Genomic DNA, 25,640 nt, shown 5'->3' with positions numbered 1-25,640 from the left:
AGTTGAGGACATCAAGTGGATCTTGGTCGAACAGAATCTTGGTGGATATGGTGGCCTGTACAGCAAAGAAAAATAAAGGAAGCATGTTTGGGATGGGAATCATGGGAGTGTTTAAGGGATACACTCGGTGGTTGGAGGAGCTTCTTGTAATCTAGGTGGTTTGTGACTGAAAAAAAGAATGTTGTGCACAGTAAAATGTTTACAGAGAAATGAAAAAGTGGTGGCTGGTTGCAGTGCACACCTTTTAACTCCCGTGATGCGCAGGGCCAAACAGCGAAAGTCATTGATCGGTATTTTTGCAAGAAGTTACATAGTGAGGGTGTCAGAAGCAGTGCATTGTATGGTGCACAAGAAGTCTGGCAGAAATATTCTGCAAAAAAGGAAGACATTGGTAGTCAACTCTGCTGAAATAAAATATAATCAAGAATTGTGGATAGGTATGGAGAACACAGAATGCAGAGGCTTATTCTCTGCGTGTGTAGGTCACTATTGCTTCTTCATTTATTTACTCTTTTTTTCGATTTTTGAAGCTAAAAATGTTTGATGCCATCCTGCGTTCCCACACCATGTGACCTTATCTAGCACAGAATGGCAGCCGAATATAGTAGACTACGAGCACCACTAGCGAGAGTTACAACTCTGTTTTTTTGTCCGCATGTGCAGTGCCATCGTGCTGTCACTACTGTCGCCAGTACAAGGCATCCGAGAGCTGGCTGTCAGCCTGGCACAGGCGGCATTGAACTCGTCTCACAAGGGGTGCAGCAGGCCCCATCTTCTTTTCAAGGAGATCGACCAGCATGCTGCAGAAGTGGCCGCTGACACGGAGTACGTGCTTGCTAACCCGAATGCTGGTGTTTCAGGTTCAGTGATGACAACAAGGGGAGGTCAGGGGTGGTGCTCGCCACCCCAAGCAAGTAATTGGTTGCTTGCTCCATTACGCGACAAGAATTTGGTAGAATTTTTTACATTAAATTGCAGCTAGTAAAGGGACATTGCCTTCACAATGTGTTCTTTTCATTTTATTTTTATGAGGAGCAATGCTACGTAAGCATCATGCCTACCCCAAGTTGAGTTAAATTGATGAAGTTGGGGAAATGTTTTTATTGGAAGGGACGGTTTAACCAGCACATTTTCGTGAAGTAGCATTTGTTGTTTTTTTTCCTAATTTGGCACTTGCCTTTGATGTGAATTTTTTTTTCTGGTCTGTGGACGATTGTTCCTATGTAGAGTGACAAATTTCTTAGAATGATGATCCACAAATATATACCTTATAATCTCATGTAAGGGCTGCACCCATGTATGGACCACACCCTCTGTTCTGAACTATATAATTGAGAAAAAAATGTGGCTGTACTTTTTTTTTTAATTCGTGTATGAGCCGCATCTACAAAATTCACTCCCAAATTTAAATAAAAAGTGCGGCCCTTACACAAGTTTCTTATACAGTAGCTTGTTACCATGCTTGTCTTTAGGGTCCCTGCAGGTGCATTGTGCTGAAGTATGATCAAACTGAAATTCAAAGAAGGTGCCAGAACGAAAAGAAACTAAAAAAGGTAAAAAGTACCGTGGGCATTCGTGTAAGGACTGCTCTTTATCTTTGCGATTTTGACGGTGTGCAGCCATTACATGGAACCCGTGCCCTGTTTATGGGGTGGCACGTTTTTTTATGACGTATTAGCACTTCTGTGATGAATCTTTTAAGTACATAATGCATTAATTAAAGGTATGGACGGTACAGTGCACAGTGACATGCTATATTACTTGATAGCCAGCACGAGCCACCTAAAAGAAGATGCTGGTAGGCCACTTTTTTGGCCAAAGTTTCCTTCCCTTCTTTGGCAGAGGTATGTGCATACAACTGTTGGGCCATAGCACCTTACTGAGAGTAATGATGGTTTGGCCAAAGGTTCGATACAATGCTTAGCTTGTGCGATCTGAAGCCATTGGTGGGAGCTGGCCTTACCTGGGTTGCTTTTCTGATCGCTTTACTGGCAAAGGCATGAAAAACGTCAGTGGTACCTTCATTTTAATGTCAGAGTATTGTGTTGTGCTTAACTGGTAGCATGGTTATGCCTTTTATGATAAACGGCGACTAGTTTCAAAGCATCTTTGCTGCGACTTCTATGCGAAGCATGCCCAACCGCTAGCGTCTGAGCCAGGCGGGCAGTGCAGGGAAGTACGGCACTAGCATGGGAGCACCCTGTTCCGACTTTTGTGCTGTTGGAGATAATAGCAATAACGTTCTGCCTTTTTTGGTGTAACACCCTGCTCACAAGTAGAAAGTGAGGCAGTCTGACGAAACAACACGTCATCAGCATGATCACACTGGTTGTACAGAGTGTCGTAGGCAGGTTTCACCATCTGTTGGCTCTGGGTGGAATGCACCATGTGTTTAAATGACACATGTGTGAAGTGAAATTCTTTTGGCTGACTTTATTTCTTTCTAAATTATTGGCTGCCAAGCCGTGGTTGCAGCCCTTGCACTAACACAGCCCTTACACAAGTATATATGTCAAACGAGCAAGGCGTTGATTAGTGCCAGGACAGCACAGTGTTCCGCAGTCCCCGACTGGAGCTGCTTGAAAAATTGGCCATCATTTATGAACAGTAGCGGTTGATGAAGTGTCTGAATAGCCTTGCTCTGTGTCGTGCCTGCATGCAGGGAGCTGCTGGAGCTGATAGTCACATGGAGTCATGGCCTGAAGAAGCAGAATACACTCCTGGTGCTTTTGAACCACCCTCAGGTTCCTGTGGCGATGCAGAATGGCATACTCCAACTGGTGACGCACGTTGACTCCAAGGTGTGTGGACTATTGATGATGACGATGGGGGGGCTTTGATTTCGGTGGCAGAAAGCCACTGCGACAAAGGTGCACAGTGGCTGTCATGTTTTTGGTCTGCACGATGTGGGAGTCAAAGACTAGGTTTTTTTTCCCTAAGATTTCACCCCAGAGAAAGCTGAGCACCAGGCCAAGGAGAAACTTGTCTCTGCTAGAAAACTGATGGGTAGTGGCACTGGGTATCGAACCCTGCACCTCCTCCGTACTAAGCAGATGGTCAAGGCCATCACTGCAGTGTTGGTTTTTTTTACCTATTTTGCTTCGAGGGCTTTTGGTTGTGCCACGTGCGTTAAGGCTGATGTAATGTCTTTTGTGTAGCAAAGTGTTTCAGAATGGAAAGTAAGAGAGCTTTGCTTTGACAGCATTCTTTTGAGATTGGTTGAGTTGCTCATTGCATTACTTCCTTGTCTCAAAAGTAGTTTCATTGGTTGCGTTGAGATAAAGGTTCAGATAGTAGTTTACAAGACATAGGTGTCAGTTGCCTTCCATTCATATCGCCAGTAAAAGCAAATGGCATGCCCCCTTTTGCAGTTTAACTGTACAAATCAATTGTATGCAGCAAGTTGCAGTAAATGCCACTTGGAAGTGTTGCAGTGTTTGAACTTTTAGAATGTGCAGGCAAAGTCGTATCGGTATCAGATTTTTTTGTCAATTTTTATCTGTGTGCCTGAGCTGCCTGTTTTGCGTATTTCTGGCCTGGTGAGATTAGGTAATGTCCTGAAGCTCCACCCGAGCACTGAGAAGCACTGCAGTGTAGAACTCCGGATAAATTTTGACTACCTGGAGATTCCTTAGCTGGTGCTGACATTACACAGTATACTTCAGCAGAAGTGAGGCACTCTGGTATCTGTGCTTGTGGTGAATAGATAACTTCACATTTAAGGGTATAATTTAGCATTTTTATTTTATTTCTCAGCTTTAGGTTGTTGCAAAACACTGGGAAGCTGCTTTGTATTGACATTTTTTCTGCTACAAAGCTCGCTGTAAAAGCTTTCGCCATTCGCACCACCACTGATAGTGGCATTGGTTGCTGCTTACAAGATGTGGGTGCAGGTTGCCTTTGGTTCATTTTGTTGGTCAGAACAAATGACTTGCCTCCTTGTGTTGGTTAATTTAGTGAATTAAAGCTGTATAGACAGCTAACTTTTGGATGTGTGTTTTCTTCTTTCTAATGATGTGCCAGGCATTAGTATACGTGGAGTACCACATGACATTCACCTACAACTGCTGAATAATTTATAATCTCATTTCTCTCTCATGCTGTTTTAGTTTCACTTTCAGTGGCCGAATGATGCCAACTTGCAGTTTCAGTTCACACAAGGCATCACAAAAAATGCGAAGTATTCACTGCTTCATCATTTTAATTCAATACGTTAAAGCCAGTCCACCTCAAGAGCTGGAATGACAACGCATGAAGCAGCAGCAGTTATATTGCATTTTTTTTATGCCTTACGCATGCAAAACTGACATCACAGAGCTGCCGAAACTCAAACCAAGAGAGCATGGGAGGAAAATTATATTATAAATTATTTAGCTGCGGAACGGAGATACCACGTGGTGAGCCATCTATAGTAATGTCCTACACATCACTGCGAAGAAGACAACATGCCACCAAAATGCGTTGTCGATACTCTTTTAATAGACGTGACAGCTGCGAGATGCTTTAAATGCCGCAGCATTTGGCTACAAGGTGGGATGAACAGAGATATTTTTAATTTTGAAATGTATTGAAGCTTCAAATACTTAGAAATGTGGTGCGTGAATTGGGTTTAATGGCAAATGCAGTTCAGGAACTATTCAGAAAGCAGCATTGTCTACCTTTACTTGGCAGTTTATTAACCTGGTGGAAAAAGAGTTTAATGTTCAGTATAAGAAAATCATTAGTGGATACTTTGGTCTGTTTTGAGCATGCCTGAAGTGGGTGTAGCATATGTATGGTACTGACACAGTGAGATTGTCATTGAGCAACTCTGTGTGTTTGTGTACATCTGTATTGTTTGTTGTCAAGATGGCTACTCCCGCTAAATGGACTTTTTTTTTGACGTGATGTAACTTCTGAAGAGGGGACTTATTGACGGGGGAGAAGGGACTAGCGCACAAAGCAGTTAAGGCAGTGTAGGCAGGAACCACCGACGAATGCCAGCAGCCTAAGCTTGAGTCTCGTGCGGAGGCGACCAGCGATGGTGATGAAATGTGGCTTGGCTGCATGGTCTTCATCATCTTCCTTGCATTCCCATGACATTGGAGAGTGGACTTCAACATGCTATGCTTATGGAGCATATGAACAAACATATTTTTTTCTTGATGAGTGCTTACTGCCTGAAGACACAAAAAGGAGAGTGAATATATAAATGGGAACAGGCTTGCTGATCTAACATGTAAGGTTTACAATTATTTGTTACTAGTGCCCAGGTATGCTATTTTGTGCACTTATTGCATGGGCCCAGACTAGCAACTGGCTAAGGGTCCAGATGCTTTTGTTGCCCACTTTTGTAAATGTGTATGTTCCAAAGTAAATAAAATTGAATTGAAGTGCGCAAGGTACTGATCACGGGGTCCCTGTGTTCAAGTAGAGTATGGCACTGCTACATCACAAGTGACAGTGACCCCGCATTGGGGCAGGGTGCATCACATTCTTCTTGCCAGAAGCACCTGCCTCCTTTCACTGTTTGCTTCATAGGTGCATGACTGACTGCCACCCTGCCACCCTCAGTGGGCGTGGGAGCAGCTACGTGATGCGGCTCTTCAATTTCGTCCGTTTCTTTGCCGAGGTTACTTCATGTCTCCAGCTTGGCGCCTTGTATACTTTGGAAGCACGGGAATGCAACGACTCGCCAACAAGTTTCGTCAGCTTTCACGGTGAAGACTTTGATCACCACTGGCAACCCTGCTGGACCGCTTCCTCGTGGATCAAGGCATCCGGATCGACTATGTCATCAACACTCGTCGTCGATAAGAACTGCTGGCGTGTCCCGGAACTGTTCAGTGGTGCGGCTACGTGATGTGGCTCTTCAATTTTGTCCGTTTCTTTGCCCAGGTCAGTCATGACTCTTGTCTTTACGCAAGTAAATCGGACAGTGCCTGCTTGTTGCTGCTCCCACGCCCGGGAATACTTTTGTCTTTGTTATGTGAGTGCGTTGTTGTTAAAGAGCTGCTTCTGCTGTCCGGTGATGTGGAAGAAAACCCAGGAGCACTATGCAATACCGGTTCCCACGATGCAGGAGATGACGACGATGCACAGCAGAGGCAGCTAAGTGATATGTGTGGGTTTCTACAGGATATGAATATTCGAACCGCCAAAATAGAGAAAGAACAAGTCTACTTAAGGGGGGACACACCTCTTAGAACTTTTTTCCTTATTTATGGGTGGATCTGGTTGAAACTTGCACCATTTGTATATTTTTGCATGGTAATTTCAAATATCTGATTAGTTTTGTTGTAGATGAAATAGTTTTTAAAATTTCACCTAATTCATGTTGCTCATTTGGAGGTGGGCTAATTACTAAACACTCTGTGGCATGATGAGAATAGACCTGCCAGAGTGATCTAGAAGGATCATAGAGTGCAACAAGACAAGGATTATTGTGCTAGAAGAATTTCAACCAAAGTTACTCCTAGTCAAACTTTTGTGACAAAAAGCCCAAGTTGGCCCCCAAGATTGATAATTCATTTTGTAAATGTTGCCTTGTAAGAACTGAACATATTTTAGTCTTAATGCATTGATGTAGTATCAGTGATGAGGAATTGTAGTTCATAATTGAGGACAGTATTCAGTGCAAATGAAGAGAGCTAAAATACTAAACAATCTGGAAAGAGAACATTTTACGATAGGGAGTGAGGTAGTGGAAGTGGTAACAGTACATCTAGGCCAGGTCATTCACATGTCTCAGCCAGGTCGTGCGCAAATGCAGAGCATTTGAGAGAAGTGGGTGCGAGTAGATTGGGGTTTAAGGCCTTTGGCATGCACACAGAAGTTATGAACAGTGCCTTGCAGTATGCTCAAAAAGAATTTTAAACTGCATTCCTTCTACAAATCTTTCGGGCAAAAAGTGGTACACTAAGAAGTTTAAAATTGCGAGGAGTGCAGTCAACCACTGAAAGAAAAACAGGGTTAATGCTAAGATATGGAGGAGAGAGCTGTGTGAGTTGGCAATAAATGCAAATCAAAATCAGAGCTGAAATCTTGAATAGACTTAGGTAGGACATGCATTTTTAAAAGCTGACTGGCCTTTTGGGTTATGGAGTGGTTGCTGGCAGCAAGAAACTCTGCTCTTGCCTTCATTTTATGGACATATTGCTTTGTGCTTTAGGTGCCATAGCCTGTCGTAGGCCGCATGTACTTGTAATGAATTATCTGCACAAATATATGGCATTCGTAGACTAGGCAAACTCTAATACCTCATCAATGCTCACTCTCTCTGTAGTGAACTTTGTAAAGTCTGTTAGTCACCACTTTGTTGCATGTCACCCCTTCACTACAACATCCCTCATAGCCTGAGTCGCTTTGGGATGTTAAACCCAAATAAACAAAACTAAGCATGTCACCCCAAATGGGAGCCGCGGTTATGGTACTCAGCTGCTGACCAGAAAGATGCAGGTTCAATTCCAGCTGCAGTGGTTGCATTTTAATGGAGACGAAATGCTAGAGGTGCAGGAACTCTGTGATGTTAGCACACTTAAAGATTTATCCATTTCTCTAATATCTAACAGCCTGCACTGCTTTGTGTTTTTAAACCTCATAAAACCAAGCAAAATTAGTGGCTACATAATTTCTTAAAATTTCCTTAAGTTTATTATTATTTTCTAAACATTAACAATTTCCTGCACCTCTACTCCTTCATCTTTGCCTCTCTTATTCCCTCCTTGCTGAGTAGCAGGTCAGTGGTTTTGAATGCCAGTGAAATATTGTTTTTCATTTCATTCGAAAAACTCTCTTGCTCTATTGCTTTGTTAGTTGTATTATGCAGAAAGATGTGAAGCTTAGATCCAAGAGCTATGGTCTGGATAGTAAGTTCTATATTCAAGGATAGTCAGTTTTATATTCAACCATACTTACATTACTTATTACGCTATCTATGCTGACTTCCTTTGTAATGGGCTACCTGGCATAGAAGTGCTGTGACCTGCAGCAGTAAACATCTTTTCAAGGCAAATTTCTCAGTTACATGCATAAATAGATTGGGCAAGCTCATGTGCTTGTGAAGCTCATAAACTTGCATTTGTTTTCATAACCTTTGCTGTGATGCACTGACTCAATGGAATATGCTACAAATCTTCACTGCAATTAGATATGCCTAATATAGTGAGACATTCATGTACTCAAGTTTGGCTTAGTACACTGTGCTCAAATGAGTTTGTTAGCTGGCAAAGATAAAGCAAGGGTGGCAGTGTTTTGTAATGTCCACAGGGCATTCTTGCAAACTCCAGTATGCGTGTCATTCCTTTCTTTTCATGAAACATGAAGTCTTCCCTTCACGCTCATGTTTGAAACAAAATGCTGCATGCTTCACCACAGTAAAATTGAAGGCCATTGTGCTGCTCCACAAAATGATATCTGGCTGCAGCTGTAGTTGTGGTATGGAAAATTGGCTAGGCTATATTTACACATATTCATCATGGTACAAGCCATTTGCATGCCACACAAAAATGTTGATAGTACAATATCTAGCAGTATTGCTTTGGAGAGTACGGTGCTAAAACGAGAATAATGATAAAGAAAGCAGACAATATATTTTGGCAGAGGCATCAAGATTGCTAAATTTTTTGGAAAAGAATTTTTGGGACGCTCCTCAGAAGGTTAAGGAACTTTTATACTTCACTACCATCTGACCAATTATGGAGTATGCCAGTGCAGTGTGGGATCCTCTAGTCAGAACCTATTGTGATATGCTGGAACGCGTTCCGAATCGTGCGGCGTGGTTTGTCAGCAACAGATATACTTTTAATTATTCGAAATAACAGTATCAAGCAGGACCTGAACTGGGACTCTCTGGAGGAGTGCCGTTTACGAATAAGGTTAGCATTCCTTTACCACATTTATTTCAAGGAAACTACTATTAACCCCGAAACTTGTTCGCTGCCACCTCATTTTGTATCCAGAAGGCACAACCACGACTGCAAAATACATGAGATAAAATGCGGTACTAATGTGTTCAAATTGTTTTTCTTTCCACATGAATGTTGTAAGCTGCCTCAATGTATTGTTGAATGCCAGTCCAAAGCAAAGTTCCGAGCACTGTTGTTGGAATTGTGATGTGCACGCATGCTGAGCTGCTGTTTTTCTGCTTTTCCTCTTGCCCTTCCCTGAAGAATTGACTGATGTGAATGCGCTGTTGATACTTTTTTATCATCGACCATAGATTCTTTCCCATCCTGTACAAAAGGTTGGCACATGCTGTAGGATTGATTGTGTATGTATGTAATGCGAAGGCAAGATAACCGCTGGTCTTTAAGGGTAACGGAGTGGGTTCCAAGAGAAAGTAAGCGTAGCAGGGGGCGGCAGAAGGTTAGATGGGCGGATGAGATTAAGAAGTTTGCAGGCAAAGGGTGGATGCAGCTGGCAAAGGATAGGGTTAATTGGAGAGACATGGGAGAGGCCTTTGCCCTGCAGTGGGTGTAGTAGGGCTGATGATGATGATGATGATGATGTGCTAGGGCTGCAGGATTCCAAGATTGAGAAAAGCAGTGGGAGGCCCTGAGCCAGGTAGAATAGTGAAATTTGGCTAGTAGCAGACAGGGATCATGCAGCTTATGGAGGGCAGGAAAATTGGAGACTTATGTAAGTGGCTGTAGACTCAACTGCACCATCTGGGCTTGTGATGCAATGTGTAAGGCCCTTTGGTTCTGGATAAAACCTGGTTTCTTCCTGCTGTTGAACACAAAAAGATTCCTAAAGACCAAGTTCAGCCCAATTTCTGTGCAAATGTGCCTGTAAGAAAGTGTGGTTTGATGGTGCACAAAGCTCAAGAACTGCTGAAGTGTGGTGGAAGTCACATATTTCTTCTGACAAATTTTTAACAATTCTGGTTATTTTATTTTCTTTTTAATGTTTATTGTTTGTCGATTTGCTTATAATTTTAGGATAAATTGAACACTACATGTACTGACTGGTATTTCATTGCAATAATTATACCCATAGTTATGAAGCTGTGTTCGAAGGTAGGTGTGCATTTAGTATGCATGCTTTGAATTTCAGTGATTGTTTCTGCACTGCAAAATGGAGGACAGGTCTCTGCTGTGTGAGTTTTTTGCAATGGAGTGAAAGTAACTGTAGCAGCGTTTGTTACTGGGTCACCCGCCCAAACATTCTCCCACAGGATCATCGAGCTTCTGAATACCTGTGGCTCAAAGCTCAAAGCTCTGATTGCCCTTTCCGAGGTTTTCTGCATTAACCAGTGCAAGGCCAACGGCTCAGAGCTAACAGGCATTTGAAACCATAGAGCTATACACAGTAGTACTGGGACCGTGCAGCAAGTCAGCGTTAACGAGGTCGCGATAAACGGGAATTACTGTAGAAAGCTAGTGTGAAAAAATAGTTTAGTTGTGCTCACGGAAAATGCTGTTTTTTTTTCTTAGTCATTGAAACAAAGCAATGCATATAAAGTTTGATATCTTGCTGATCCCTCAGAATTTTTTTCCAGCTAAAGACCAAGGGTAGCATGGAAGTCGTACAAGTCAGCAAGTTGCGTGCGATTTGTGCCAGTGACCTGGAGCAGGCTGGGAAATTTGTGAATGGCCAGTGGTATTCACTCAGTAAAGCAAGCTTTTTTTGTAAGTACAGTTTTTGGCGTGGCATTGCTTAAGGATGCATGTATTAAACTGACTACTCTGCACCTACCCATGCTTCAAGAACAGTGAAGTACATGAAAAAAACTTGATTGGCGAAAAAAGTTTGCTGCTTCTGGTATGTTTTCCCAGGAAAGTATTTTCCATTTAAAGGGCTCAGTGTGCTGTGAAAAACCTTAATAATGTGCTTGCTGTTGCCTTTAGTCAAATTTCTCTTTCCACATCTTTGTTGGCCTGACCTTGTAGCTTGTCTGCATGAGATTGCTTGAGATTGGCTGCTACCTACAGTTTGCTTTTTGTTGCTTTTTATTGGTCGTCACATTCTTTGCTTGGCAGTGTCATGCGGTTTGGGAAGTAATCTGATCTGATTTCTGCGTTGGCCTGAAGTTCAAGCTTTTAGATGTGGTGGCAGGTTTAGTTCGCTGTAACTTGTTCGCTGTTCACTTGTTCGCTGTAACTGCAGTTTCACCATGAGGGTTAGTCCTTGTTTATTGTGATGTGGTGTCATTTACTTCGTGCATAAATTAATGAAGCAAGCGCTATTTTTTGTAATAAATGAACACTCATTTTAATTGCAGCCATTATAAGTGTTCTTGACACTAAAATGGCTGTCTTCTGGCATTCAGTATTACATCTTAAAACCAGCCTGAAGGCAACACAGAAGAGATGAGCACAAGACGAGGCTGGTCTAACAACTGAAGTTTTATTGAAGGCAAGCAGCAAAAGAAGACCTGCAAAGAGATGCACGCGCACAAACCCCAAAGCAGTGAGAGGGCGAAAAACAATCGAAAGGCACTGCCATACTAGTAAACGATCTAAAAAAACAAATTCCTGAAGGTTCACCGACGGCTTAGCCACGCACATGTCCTTAGCCTTACCAATATAGTAAGCCTCAGCTATGTCCGGACAGATTATCACTTCCATAAACCACTGATGTACCGCGAAAATCGGGCGTGCAAAGAGACAGGTCGTCCTCCGATTGCATTGACGAGGTTGAGCGTGCAGTGCCAGGTAAGAATTCGCCTTCCCTCCTATACAGTGAAGGTGCTCTCAGTCAGCCGCACATTCAGACATCTGCCTGTCTGCCCATAGTAGTTTCAGCTACAAGGCAGTGGAACGTGAAAAACCCTTTTGCTTTTGCAAGTGGTGAACCTTTTTTATCTCCTACTGTGCATAGCAGATGATTACCGGTAGTTTTATCGAGCCTAGTTTGAACGGTGGTGCAAAGGGCTCCTACTTCGCTTTTAGCTATCAAGACAACAGCAAGATCATACTTAAATTTGGTACGATTTGCTTGAGATGGTGCGAAATGCCGTGGAGGTAAGGTATAGAGGGCACATTTTTGTGCTGCTCCACTACGTGAGCATCATCCGAGTGGTGTTCCTTTCCCTCAAGCGAGTGAAAACACACTGACAGGTGCACGAGATGGGCAAAGGGGAACCCAGCTGCCATTGGCTTGGAAACCTGCTCCGAGAATGAGCTCTCAACACTGTAATGGCATGACTTCCGTAAAGCGGTCGTGATGCATGCGATTGCCAACCCGTGCTTCACCAGCCGCAAGTAGTTCAACTCATAGCTAAGAGGTTTTCCTGATCTTAGGCTATAGTGCCAACACACGTGGTCGTCTACAAAGTGCAGGTCTATATCAAGAAACTGCAAACGGTTCTGCTTAGTGAAAGTCAGACGTAAAAGATAGGCTTTGACCGCATGCCTTAAAGATTTCTAAAATGTCTTGTGGCAACTTATCTGAGCCCTCCTTGTCCATGAAAATTAGGTAGCCATCAACATAACGAAATGCTACTATGCCGAGGTCTTCCAAACAGAGCTTTGATGCCGTATCGACTCTGTACAGAAAAATGTCGCGGAGGAACGGTGCGACCTGGGACCCTCTGCATACGCCTGATCTCTGATGTAAATACTGCCCTGCCAACTCGCAAGAGTGGAGTTCTGTGGAGATCTAGTTTCTTGTGGACAGCAACCTGGGCATGTGCTCTGCAGTGCGCATCGACATGGAGGACCTGTACTATTCATTGTCACATGATAGACTTCTGAGGCATGTGCAAGACTGCATCAGGGTGGACAATGAACAGGCTTTTACATAGTTGCGTGATTTCGGTTGCTAGCTTCATGGGGCTGTTGTCCTTTTACCGCAAATCTGGATTTGTCAGTTGTCAGGGCGTTATTTACACCCAGGTCGTACCTTTGATTAGCAACACTTTTTAATCTAAAGTCGATAAGGCATTAGAGCCCTGTTTGGAAGACCTCAGCATAGGAGCATTTCGTTGTTTTCATGACTACCTAAATTTCCTGGGCATGGAGGGCCCAGAAAAGTTGGCACAAGATGTTTTAGAAGTCTTTAAGGTGTGCAGTCAAGGCCTCTTTTTTACGTCAGAATTGTCTAAGCAGAACCGTTAGCAGTTTCTTGGTTCAGACCTGCGCTTTGTGGACGACCATGTTTGTTGGGGCTACAGCCCAAGATCCGGGAAGCCTCTTTTTAGGTACGAGTCAGGCCACTCGTGGCTAGGGAAGGGTGGTGAAGAGGTGTACTTGTCTCTGGCTAAGGCCAGTAAAGATGGAAACACTTGATGGGTGTGCAATCGCATGCATGACATCAGCTTTACTTAAGTCATGCCATTTCTGCTGAGGACGCATTCTCATAGCAGGTTTCCAAGCTAATGGCAGCTGGGTTCCCACTTGCCCATCTCACCAACCTGTCAGAGCGTCTTTTCACTTGCTCGAGGGAAAGGAACACATACTCGGATGATGCTGATATACCTTACCTCTACAGTATTTCACACAGTCTCAAGAAAGTCTCGGCAAAGTGTAATGTTGCTGTCGTCTTAACAGCTAAGTGCAAGATAAGAGGCTTTTGCGTGGCCATTAAAAAAAGGCTTGATAAAACTATGGGTAATCATCCACAGTGGACAGTGTCACGTATAAAAAGGTTCACCACTTGCAAAAGTAATAAAGTTTATTGTGTTCCACTGCCTTATGGCTGCAACTACTATGGGCAGACAGGCAGATGTCTGATTTTGCACCTGACTGAGCACTTTCAATCTACAGGAGGGAAGGCAAATTCTAATCTGGCACTACACACTCAATATTTTGAACGCAAATATGAGGATGACCTATCTCTTTGAACGCCTAATTTCCGCAACACATCAGTGGTTTACGGAAGGGAGAAATCTGTTGGTAGATACTTGAGGTTTACTACATCGGTAACGCTAAGGACACGTGTGGCTAAGCTGTGGGTAAACTTTCGCCGTAAGGAATTTGCTTTTTTAGATTCACTAGTATGCCAGTGACTTTCGATTGCATATCCTCCTTTCACTGCTTTGGGGTACTGTGCGCACGCATGTCTTTGCGGATCTTCTTTTGCGGCTTTCTTTCAATAAAATTTCAGTTGTTAGTCCAGCCTCTTGTTGAGCTCATGTCTTCTCCTGTGTTGTGTCTTCTGGCTGGTTTTAAGTTGAGTCAGTACCAGTACCAGTATCAGTATATCTCTGTTGGCTACTACCTGATGCTGTCACTTGTATTTTGCAATTTTAAGTTATAGGCTTTTCAAGAGCGCATCGAATAAAGGCTTTTCCTTTCTTGCAAAGCTGCAAGTTGTGACTGCTTATTTCACATTTCTTGAAATGCCCTTCGTTGAGATCTGGCTGTGTACATGTGCCTCAGGTGCTTGGTTTTAAACATTTTGCCTCTCTGAGAAGCAGCGCCGGCATTTGATGACTGTAATTTGCGTGTTTGAGGCCAAAAGGCGTACGCAGGCATCCTTTGCATGCAGATCAAGATGATCTTGGCCCTCTCCCGGTTTTCAGCTGGAAAACTAACTGGAGTAGTTTTTCATTTGGGGTATGACGGGGGAGGTTGAGCGCAATTTTGTAGGATTGTCTAATTAGAGCATCCAGGTCATCTCTTTCTCTGTCTGTGAGGGTGACGTATGCTGTACAGTAGATGACTCTGCTAAGAACGAAGGCTTGGATAAGTTTCCTGGTCTCGGCTTCTTTAATTCCTCCTCGCCTATTTGCAATCCATCTGATGATAAGGGAGATTTGGTTGACGGTGTTTCTCAGTTTCTTATTTAGTGTGACGTTTTTTGGTTCTCAATATTCTTAGTGTTTCCACTTCTACGATGGCTGCCCCTTCCGCGTAGATTTCGATCTGAGGTGCTTTATTTTTTCTTTGTTTCTTTGACGCTTTGGGTGTAGGATGAGGACTTCGGATTTTTTGGCGGGACACGGAAGTCCCGCTGCTTGTGCCTCCTCTACTACTACATCTGCCGCTTGTTGTAGCGTATCTTGTATCGTGCCGATACTCTCCTTAGTGGTCCAAAGGATGATATCGTCCGCGTACAAAGAGTGTTCTAGGTCTGGGATTTTGGCGACTTCGTGTGCCTTTTTGTTGATGGTTATATTGAATAAGAAGAGGGACAGGACAGATCCTTGTGGCATTCCTCTGTCTCCTAAACTGAAGGTGTCGGATTTGATTGTGCCAATTTGAATTTTAGCCGTTCTATCGGAGAGAAAGTCTTTGATGTAGTTAAACGTTCTTTCGCCTGCATTCAAGGGGCTTTCCGAAGCACTTGCGACTTTATCTTTCCTGCTGATTTTGTCAGGTCACTAAGGGATTAGGCGTAACATTCAGACACGCCATCCAGATGGCGTCCAAGTATTGTCACTTTGTTTTTACTGGCGCTGCGGTTTTTAGTGACTGCAAGTTATTTTTGCGTGTGTGTGCATAAAGCTTACATGCTTAGGTAACATTGCGTGCATTTGAAATTTCAATAGAATTTTTGCTTTTTTTGCATTTTTAATCACAAAGTAAATGAAAAGTATTTCTAATGCCTATAGGAACAAAATGACAAACTGAAGAATAGCCGCTGCATGGCAACTCAAAATAGTTTTGAGCAGGTAGCAGCGCTACTACTTATCTTTGCGCTACATATAAAAGAAAAAGTGGGGAAGCGCATAGGGAAGTGCCAGCAAGCAAGGAAGTGAAGCGCATGAAGACAGTTCTCAGTCGACATTGGAGCTGCGTTCGACAGGCTCCAAGGAACGCGAGCAGGCAAGTCGGCTAGCTGTCACGAGCAGTCAGTTTGGGCAAAGCTGTCCGCTGCCACTCCACTGTGTGAATTAATTGAATTGATCGGTGATCAATTCTTATTGGCTGGAGGTGTCATTACTTCCTTTTCCTCTTCTGCTTAGACTGCACAAGCTGCCACTGCCGCCCGCCGTTCGAACTTTCGCCGGGATGAGTGGTGAGGCTGCACATGTCGATGCTGTCACCGGCCGGAGCTACATGTTCCGACGCGGAGCCAGCGGCGTGACGGTGATCTACTACCCGTTCGACAATGCCGAGCACGGGCTCGAGCCAGAGTTTTGGCTCCTGATCCTGGCTGACATGAAAGGATGAGGCTGCAAGGTTCCCCAGGGTGTGCTCAACAAGCTGCTCAATTTGCTGAAGGGAGACGGCGAAGCACAGCAGACCGTGTTGTACCACCCTGAGGGATCACAGATCGGTGCGTTCAAGCTTTAGAGCAGCTTGTTTTAATTTGTACACCGAACACTTGTGCCGATACTTTATTGTCGTCTTTGCCTGATTGTACAAGCATTAGAACGGCACGCTCAACAGATTTTTCGACTGCGGTGATGCTTTGTAACCGTACGGCAGTGAAACGAACGTACTACTGGATTCAGGACATAAGTACTTGTCGTGGTGTTATGTACTTGTGCCAGCGCAAAAGTACTCAGTTGTTCACTTGCATGCATTAGTGTGCTATAGCAGGCGCTAACATCATTCTGCTTTTTTTTCACTTTAGTTCAGCCTACAAAAAATACAAAATTCATCAACTTGGAATTGTTGATCACTGTCTTGATCTAGCTATTTTCTGTTCAGAACAGTGCAGCCACTCAACAAGGCTGCCATTTATGTCATGATGGAATTAATGATTTTTCATTGTACCAGCATTGAAATGAACATATTATGTGATGCAGGATATACTTATTGACTGTTTTGTTCCATGCTTCTGCTGTTTTATAAAATTGCAGTTCTTGAATCAGTCATTGGTGAGAGAATACCTCTGGCATTCAGTGAACTCTGTTCAGTCTGTCGTGCCTAAAATTCACTAGTGACGTGACACATAAAGTGAGTGATGTTTCTAGTTCAGTATCCTTTAAATAAAAAAAAGTGGTAGGGGTTTAACGTAGTTAAACCAAGTACACGTGTGAAAGCAGGGGACACTTAAGTGCCACTCTGAGGGGTTTAGTAGGATAATGCCCATATAGGCAGAGGTGGTAATTCTCTACTTAACATTCATAGATGGCGGCGTACCACTACTAGCGCAGTGGCGCAGCGGTTAAGGGATGTGCCACTGCATTGACAGGTGTCTGTTTCTATCATAGCCACCGGTAGGGATCGTGCGACTCATGTTGCTCTTCCCGAGCAACCTTTTGCGGCCAATCATTATGTTGACTGCCACGGTGGACAGTTTTCTCACAATCCAATGCGCAGAATGTGATGTTGCCACAAGCTTATGTGACCTAGGTGGTGAGATGCCCTCCTCCCAATGGCTACAGTTGGCGCGATGCTTCTCCAAACTTACCTGAGCTTCATCCTATTGGCTGCAGCTTGCGTGATGCTGCTCCGAACTGACCCGAGCTTGGGATAGTACAAGCACAAGACAAGATTCTTGCTAGGGGTTGGTACATGTGGAATAGTGCTTTCGCACTAAAAGCATGAGGGAGGGACAATGGCTGTCAGTGACTGAAATATGACATTGAGATGATATTAATGTTGATAAATATCCAAGTGTACTTTAGTTTTACAAACTGAACACGGACGCTCAAGTAGCTGTGCTCTGGTTTACAATACACACCGATTAATAATTAATTAAAGAATTTACTAGCTGAAGACATGTGTGACACTCTCTTCTGGTACAGCAGATTGACTAAACATTTACAGTTGTGTGGCCAGCTTTATTCTGGTGTTTGGATATAAAGCTATTACACTTTCGGGTACAAGCCGGTAGACTGTTTCTTTCCTTTTTGTCTGTCCCAACATAGTATTTGTGTTGGATTATGAATGATCTTCCCTTTCAGTACAAATTTAGCCTCACATTTAAACACTCTAGACAATAAAGTTTTTGCTTGCACTTTTTCTTCTTTCAAGTCATGCTTTAGACATTACAATACATAGATCACCACCTGGTACTCACCTGTGACTGCTAAATTTATAACTGAATTTCTTCTTGGCCCTGTTTAAGTTTCAGTTTCATCAACCAAATGATGGGTGTGACAAGTAGGACACATGAGACACGAAAAGAACGGCAGTTTAACTGCTGATATGTTGCTTGTTGTCATTCCAGCTCTTGAAGCAAGCTGGTTTAATTGTTTTAGTGAATTAAAACTATGTATCAGCATTTATATTACAGGTTTTTTTTTCGTGCCTCATGCTACCTAAGTGTGAACCCCATGTCTCAGCACTCGTTCGGTTGATTAAAGTGAAATATCATGAAAGAAGAAATTAAGATACAAATTACTTATTGCTAATAGTTGTCCACATGGTGGCATAAGTATTCTAATGTTTAACACATCATTTGAAAGAATAAAACGAACTAATGCTGGATGTCTATAGTTCTCTAAGTCATAATGGGAACAAAACCCAACACTGATGGTGTGCGGACAGTTTAACCTCATTGAAGACATTTTGGGTGCCTTGTACAGTGCTTTTAAATGTAGTAACTCTGATAACTTCCCTGAAAATTTCCCTTTCTTCAAGAAGCTGCCCATAACAACCTGACTAATATACATATTTTTTTCCATTCAGACATTGGCATGGATTCCAGTGTTGTGCCCCTTGGAGGTTCTGGTTATTCTCTGGTTCAAACTATTGATTACTTCTATCCATCTGTTGAAGACCCCTACATAGCTGTAAGTGTTCAACATTGTAAAAAAATGCTTACCTGCATTTAGTAACCTGGTGGCAGATTGTATACTCGAACTTCAACATCACAGTGCTCTGCTGTCACTTCAGTCGACTGTACAAAAAATACTAAGTGTTATTTTTTTGCAGAAAGTTATGTGTCTGTAGTTTTATTACCAGGCGATAAAACGAAACAAAGCAGCATTAAATATATATTCTTGTAGCTGTAAGAGTATCACCAAACTTTTTCTATAATCTGAGTTTCTAAGTGCTAAGTTTGTTCACTTATTGGCTAGTCTGGATAACAGGTCACTTACTGAGCAGTCTTATTGGGCTCAAAACCACACTATAATTATACTTTCTATAAGCGTGTAAATAAATCTGATTGTAACGATGTGTCAATACGATAGCAGCGTTTGTTACCTTACGTCGGCGGTTGTTCTAGAGCCAGCCAGCAGCGCGCGCTCAGCGATAGCACTGCCGCTACTGCGTTGACACATCTTCGTTGTTACACAATAATGAATCAAATAGGTGACAGGCCTCATGTTGGTGTCCTTTGCTGGCACCATGTGTACAGGATGTTTTCTTATTCATTGTTTTTGTTTGTTGCAGGGCAAGATAGCGTGTGCCAATGTGCTGTCTGATCTTTATGCACTTGGCATGACCCGCTGCGATAACGTGCTGATGGTAATGGCTGTCAGCACTAAGCTCACTGAAAAGCAGAGGGACATTGTCGTGCCTCTTCTCATCAGGGGGAGTCAAGGTAGGATCGGCCCCTGCTGCAGTAAAGCCTAAGATGTTTGCATCAATGTTTTGAGGTGTGTGTAGGCCATGGCTGCCTATCAGAGCTAATGTGAGTGTGAGGGCACTAGTTGTGTGAGCTCTCAAAATTTGAATGCAGTCTCAGATTTCTTTTTCAAGTTCGTGCGCTTAGCATGGTGAAGAGATAACTTGAGAGAAGATCTACAAGAGATGTCCATGTCAGACAGCAGCTGTTCAAGTGTTTCAGCTTTTAACTCTTTTCACTGCCTGAGGTCATGCCCCAGTACTGAAGTGATAAGCATGGTGCAAATAGCTTAAATGGCATTTGTTTCTCCACAGGACTTGGCTGAACAAGCAGGCACAAGGGTCACAGGAGGGCAGACTGCTCAATCCTTGGCCTATGATTGGTGGTGTGGCATCATCAGTCTGCAGAGTCTGAAATCATCTCGTGAGTGCAGTAATCGTTTCTCTTTTTTTTTCTTTTTCCAATGAATTAAGTTTTCCATGCTATTTTTGTCTGTGTTAGCATTTATGAAATGCAAAATGTGAGCATTTGAGGCTCTGTCTGTTGGGTACTATGATGAATTTTTCCAGCATGAGCGTCGTTTTCAAAGTTCAGATAAACCTTACTTAATACCCAAATAATCACCACACTGATGATGTAGTTTGCCCAAGGAAATACCTGACTGTACAGCCAAAGCTCATAATTTGAATTTCTGGATAATTCGAACTGTACGACTGGGTCTGGCCATGCTCCACTGGGTCTGTGTGAAACAAAGCCCATTAATTTGTTAATTCGAACAACCACCACCGCGCCTGGAGGGCGGGTGACGCGGTGAACCAAGAAACATTCCCACTAGGCTTCACCACCTCTTTGGAGAAGTGGGCAGGGTTAAAATGGCGTGAGAGGCTGGGTAAACGGGGGAGGGGTTTCTCTCTGTGCTAGTGGTAGCAACTAACTGCATGACCTCTGAGCCGGCTTGCTTGTATGTGTTGGTCTCGAATGCTTCAGTAGCTTGCTGTGTTGGGTTTTGCTGTTGAGAAATCGATCACATGGCCAGCGACGAGATGCTTACAGTGAATCAGACATGTCGCAGTGTCTCCAGCACTCCAAATCCGAAACCATGCGGTCGTGCGCGAAACGACGACGTGTGCCAAACGAATGAGTTGGAGCTTGGCTGATGTTTGCTGTGTGTATTTGTCTCGGTTTTTCAGTGGCCTTTGCATGTGATTGGTTGCGGCCGGAGCAGTCAACCTACACGGTGTACCGCATTTAAAATTGTCTTCCGTTTGCAGTAATTACTGTGCCAAAATGCTTGAAGAGAAGGTTGGAACCATGCATGAAGTCAATGCCAGAGCATTATCGAAGCAGGATATCACCAAAAAGCACACTCATTGGTTTGGCAGTGTGCGCCTTGAGCCAGGGGAGGCTGCAAAATCGGGCAATATACGTGTGGCCGCTCGGTTTACCTTTGCTTGTCGACTTCAATGCTTACGCAACCTCGCGACTCACAAGTGTGAATTTGCAAGTCACAGAGGTTGCACTATAGGATTTGGTCAAAAAGCGCCAGACGTGAGACGGTAGTTCTTTTGACCATGCTCAGTGGTGGTTGTATGCCTTTTGCAACTTCAGTGGGGCCCTCCGCTGCGGTAGTTTGGATGCACTGAATGCTACGCGCCTCTTCAGTTTTGAAGGTGAAAAAAGGCCTTCAGATAAAAGGTAGGAGGTGATGAAGGAATACTTTCGGACAATGAAATGGCTAATCTCGCTACCCGACTGCTTCCCAAGTGCATATTCTGTTCACTTTTGTTTGTTCGAACTTCAGTCAATTTGAACTGTCGTCGTCCCCATCGAGTTCTTATTAACGAGCTTTCACTGTACTGTACAATTCACTTTTGCACAAGTTCAAACCATGTCTTATTGGAATTGTCGTCATTATATCAAGTGCTATCCCGCACCCACCAAAGATGTTCTGATACTATTTTGCACTCCACTAAGTCAACGCTGATGCTTTTTGCAAGTAGAGTACTTGTAGTAAAGGCCCAGCAGGTCAGTCGCATAGACAGTGAAATTTTGAAAATGGCAATATAATGTAAACAGAAAAAGAATTGCAGCAAAAACCTTTGAACATATGCCTTCCCACAGAGCAAAGAATGACAGCAATAGTAATGCTATGCCTGTCTCAACGTTATCCTTTTAGAAGGTTTGCTACAGAAGTAGTCACTGCGTCATTAAAGGCAAGCTATTTCAGAACAACAGGAAAGGCCCTAGACAAAAACTGGAATGTTCATCAGCCTGGCCATTTAACCTAATTGCTAAATGTTATGCTCCCTTTACAGGCCAGACAATGCACAGCCTGGAGACGTGCTGGTACTGACCAAGCCCCTTTGCACCCAGGTGGCAGTGAACGCTCACCAGTGGCTGGAGAAGCCGGAGCGCCATGCTTAGCTGGGCAAGGCTGGCATCAGTGAAGAAGATGTACGCAGGGTCTACCTCCATGCAATAGACTCCATGGCACGTCTCAATCTCAATGGTTGGTGCTGATTTGTTCGTGTCTGCAGTTTTTTTTTAGTTGCCTATTTGCTTATGTGCTTATTTACGGCAGTCTCTGCAATGCCTTCCTGAGGTATTGTAGAGGTGAAACATGTGCACTCACAGAAAGAGAGTGGACAGATACTAAAGTGCATACAAACTGTGAGCAATGCTTTAAGAAGGTGACAACAAAATAGTTGATAATTGAAGTACAGCGCAGTGGTCAGGGCAACAATAATAAATTCGTGTCCCATGATGAAGACAGCTTCCACTACAGTAATCGTAACATAAATAATCAGATGGGATATGATATAGCATTGAAAACGAAAAGTGCAGGACATTAGTGCAAACAAATAAAAAGAAGCTCCAAGAATTTGATCACGCACTTTAGGAGATGTTGCTGCACATGGTAGATTCTGCAAAATATGCGAGAGCAATGGACATCATGACATGTAAATGCACAAAGAAATTGGGGAGTTCATTTGGAGAAAAAGAAGGGATGGGCAAGCAGGGAGAAGGATTAAAAAGGCAGAAGTGAAGAAGATAAGTTGTGAAAAGATGAACGCAAGAAGAGTGATGCTGTCGCAGCTAGGCAAGAGGTGGGAGAAAAGGAAAGTCGTCTTGTTGAAATATTGGTTAAGGGCCTGAGGCTTCCCCCACCACCAGTTGTTTGTTTTCTGTTGTGAAGCATCCAATCCTTGTGGCTGTCTCTACTACCACAGCCGTTCACTCCAGTGTTATGCCAACAAATAAGGAAAAGAAAAAAGAAAATAATTAAAGTCGTGTCTGGATAGTACAAACAAGGATACAGGTTAGATTAGATTGGAAAACACTAACCTTGAGAAGGTGGTGGGGCTGGGAAGTACTGTATTTTGCCCATCTGGTTTTTGCTTCCTTGTTTATTACATGGAAATATCTCAGCTTGTTAGCAGCCCATGGGAAGGGGGACAGTGATAACCTGGCGACCAACATTAAAGACTGCAGTAATTGAGTTACTACCACCTTACAGGGTATGCTGGTAGTATCTGTGCAGTCTCACATTTTGCAAGTGCAAGTATGTGTGTTCCACTTACTAGTACTTCACTGTCTGCATGCAAGAAGGCTACCACAAAATTGCAGACTTTTGACGAGGAAAACTTTTCATTTTGATCAAAGCAGGTCTTTATCAGACCAGCTACATTTCTTTCCTTTTATATCATGAAATGAGAGGCATTGTACGACTATTCATCAGTTGTGTATTTTGTGACCAAGTGAGCATTGACTTTCACTTCGCTCCTGCTTGTGCAGAAACTGTGTTAAAACAAATTTTTTGCCTTTGTTGTTCCAGGAGCTCGGCTGATGCACAAGCATGGCTGCCACGGTGCTACAGGCGTGACAGGCTTCGGTCTGCTCGGCCACACCCAGAACTTGGTGCAGATGCAGCAGCGCTCAGTGCGGTTTGTGATCCACACGCTGCCCATCAGAGCCAATTTCCTGCCCTGCTGGCCGCCACGGGCACCTCCTTCAAACTAACGCACGGGCATTCGGCCGAGACCTCTGTTGAGCCACTGACTGACCATCAGTCGAATTTTTTTTTCTCTATTGTAGGATTTCCTTCTCATGTCTTTCACAGCTTCTTCAAAATAGATACAACACAATTTTTCAAACTTTCACCCTCAGGAAGTGCTAAAATGTATGCAGAGTTTAGAGTTACATGAAAGTGATGGTGTTCCTGTTGGAAATCCCCAGTTGTTCCTTGGAAAGATATGTTGTTGTCTCGTTTTGGGTGAAACTCTTTTCAGATTTTTTTAATGTAATTCAGATGCTTTGCTCTGAGTAGTACCAGGAGAAAAGTAAACAAAATTGACAGGACAATCATGAAACCTGATGCGAGAACGCTGTAATAGCAGTTGGATTTTCGCTCAGTGATTACTTTGATACTTTTACTTTAATGAATGCTTTTACTTAAAGCCGAGTGCAACAGAATTTTTCTAGAGGGTGTCTATGTTGGCGGCCCCCTAGCTAGTGGGGCATGGTGAGGCTGTGGCCGGTTGGGGATGCTTCTGGAGGGCAGCTGACTTTCCCACTGTCTCTTTGTATTTGATTTTACTGTTGCTCTTTTTGCTCTGCTGCTGCATGGGCTTCTGGTGTGTGGAGGCAGGCAACGGGTTGGTGATGGATGTGTGGTTCTTGTGGAGGGTGGAGTAGGGAGGTCTCTGGCACTTGTCGAGGCTTCACATAGAGAAAATTTCTTGTCTTCACACAGATAACGCTGCCCTTAGTACAGCTGTTGCCAAAAATTTTTTTTTACTTAGCAATGCGAACTTCCTGGAAACGGCAATAAATGGCAACAGCGACATGGCGTGTGTCCTTTCCACACGCTCTTTGATAAATCAGAGCATAGCGACGGATTCATCGCATGACTTAGTATCTTGGATCACCCACCGGACACCCAAGATGCAATGAACAAGCTAAAGCATCATTTGGGGTGTTTTCTCAAAATCTCTTGCCAATATATTAGCATATGAAATTTATTTATTTATTTTATTTATTTATTTATTTCAATACCTCCAAGGCCTCTGGGGGCATTAGTGGAGAGGAGTGCATGAAAAATATATAATCATAACACAGGAATTGCAGCAATTTTGAGGCAATACAGGAATTGTGGTAAAACAGCAGCAATTTCATTTCAAGTTTATTTCATAGGTTGCACTCGTAAAATTTATGGAGTTAGTGAGTTACAAGTTTCCTGTTTTCCTTTCTCATGTGGACTGCTGATGTGCCTTCCAAAGGAGAATGCCGAAGGATCGTGCAAAGAAATTGAGCAGCAGGAGGGATACCCAGCGTGGATCATAGAGGATGTTGTTGAAGGGGAGCGGGTAGCAAGGCTGACGGACTCTCTACGCGTGCTCGAAGTGCCTTCAGCCGACAAGGAGTCCTAGCTTTGGTAACACAGGCTTGTGAATAGGGGACAGGGAAAGAATTGGTTGTGAGGAAGGTTTCCAGCCTTGCAAGGAGTTTTGAAAGAGTGAGCTGATGGGGTACCTTATGGCTGTCATATGCAACTACGAATGCCACATACACGAGTGGCGACAGCTTTGGTCTTATGCTGCATGCCACTGACATGAACATTAGCTAAATGGACTCCAAACAAACATTTTGTGTTGTGTTAGTGATATTTTATGCGCTTTATGAGCACACCAATATTTTTGTTAGTCATGAAAGATAGTCTTCTACAAGCATTCGTTATGTAAAATATTTTCCCCTTTTATCATATAGTAGTGGTGTTGATGGTTTGTTCAGTTAAGAGACTGGCTGTTCCTTGAAGAGACCTTCATGAATCTGTGCTGACTGAATATTACGGTGGTGTGGAGGATGGTTTGTCTCCCGTGGGCATCTCTCACAGCCTCTCATTGCTTAAGCCTCAGCCATTTGCCATGCATTGGGAATAAAAATATTTTGCAAAAATTCTGGCTCTTGTCTTTGCTGAGAGTGTGTGTGGGCACACTGAAGCTTTACCCATCAGTATCATTAAGAGCAGACATTACTTAGCACCATTAGATACAGGTTGCTTCATCCAATTTTATGTGAAACGACTTTTGAATTGAATTTTTGTGAAGACCTAATTTGCTCGTTTTGTCACGACTCATATAAACAGCACATTGCAAGAAATTGCTCCCCTGAATAATGTGGTTAAAAAGAGCGCTAAGGAGCTTGTCACTTATCCTTTCCAAAATTTATTCCTCAGGACTTTACCTGATTTTGTGAAATATTAAGCTTGAGGAAAATTACTTGTTTACAGCATCTCATTTCGGAAC

The 25,640-nt window shown here is 43.3% G+C and overlaps 1 protein-coding gene and 1 pseudogene across 4 annotated transcripts; both read left to right on the top strand.

Annotated features, from left to right (window-relative positions):
- Positions 1-556: 556 nt before the first annotated feature.
- On the top strand, positions 557-16,391 carry LOC144112753 (uncharacterized). Of its 4 annotated transcripts, none has more exons than XR_013310442.1 (4): positions 557-825; positions 2,663-2,801; positions 5,521-5,877; positions 10,481-10,592. XR_013310442.1 is itself a non-coding variant. In XM_077645574.1 (4 exons), exons 1-3 carry the CDS (start codon positions 656-658, stop codon positions 5,840-5,842), a joined length of 540 nt encoding a protein of 179 aa, XP_077501700.1. In that variant the 5' UTR covers positions 557-655; the 3' UTR covers positions 5,843-5,877; positions 15,833-16,391. The 4 variants fall into 4 exon arrangements, 3 of the variants coding, with proteins under 3 accessions (XP_077501700.1, XP_077501698.1, XP_077501701.1); XM_077645574.1 differs by lacking the exon at positions 10,481-10,592 and adding an exon at positions 15,833-16,391 and having other exon boundaries at positions 5,612-5,877; XM_077645572.1 differs by having other exon boundaries at positions 5,612-5,877.
- A 2,066-nt stretch (positions 16,392-18,457) lies between these two features.
- LOC144112754 (inactive selenide, water dikinase-like protein) lies at positions 18,458-25,290 on the top strand (annotated as a pseudogene).
- Positions 25,291-25,640: the final 350 nt, after the last annotated feature.

The sequence above is a fragment of the Amblyomma americanum genome, chromosome 1 (genome assembly GCF_052857255.1).
Source record: "Amblyomma americanum isolate KBUSLIRL-KWMA chromosome 1, ASM5285725v1, whole genome shotgun sequence".
Lineage (NCBI taxonomy): Eukaryota > Metazoa > Arthropoda > Arachnida > Ixodida > Ixodidae > Amblyomma > Amblyomma americanum.
Note: the sequence above shows the minus strand (reverse complement) of the source record. Positions and strands in the feature narration are given on the sequence as shown.

Bases quoted from the DNA above. Each gene is read 5' to 3' on its own strand.
- LOC144112753 (XM_077645574.1), top strand. From the start codon at position 656: ATGTGCAGTGCCATCGTGCTGTCACTACTGTCGCCAGTACAAGGCATC. The intron at 826-2,662 runs GTACGTGCTTGC...GCCTGCATGCAG, and splicing joins GAAGTGGCCGCTGACACGGA to GGAGCTGCTGGAGCTGATAG. The intron at 2,802-5,611 runs GTGTGTGGACTA...TTCTTTGCCGAG, and splicing joins TGACGCACGTTGACTCCAAG to GTTACTTCATGTCTCCAGCT.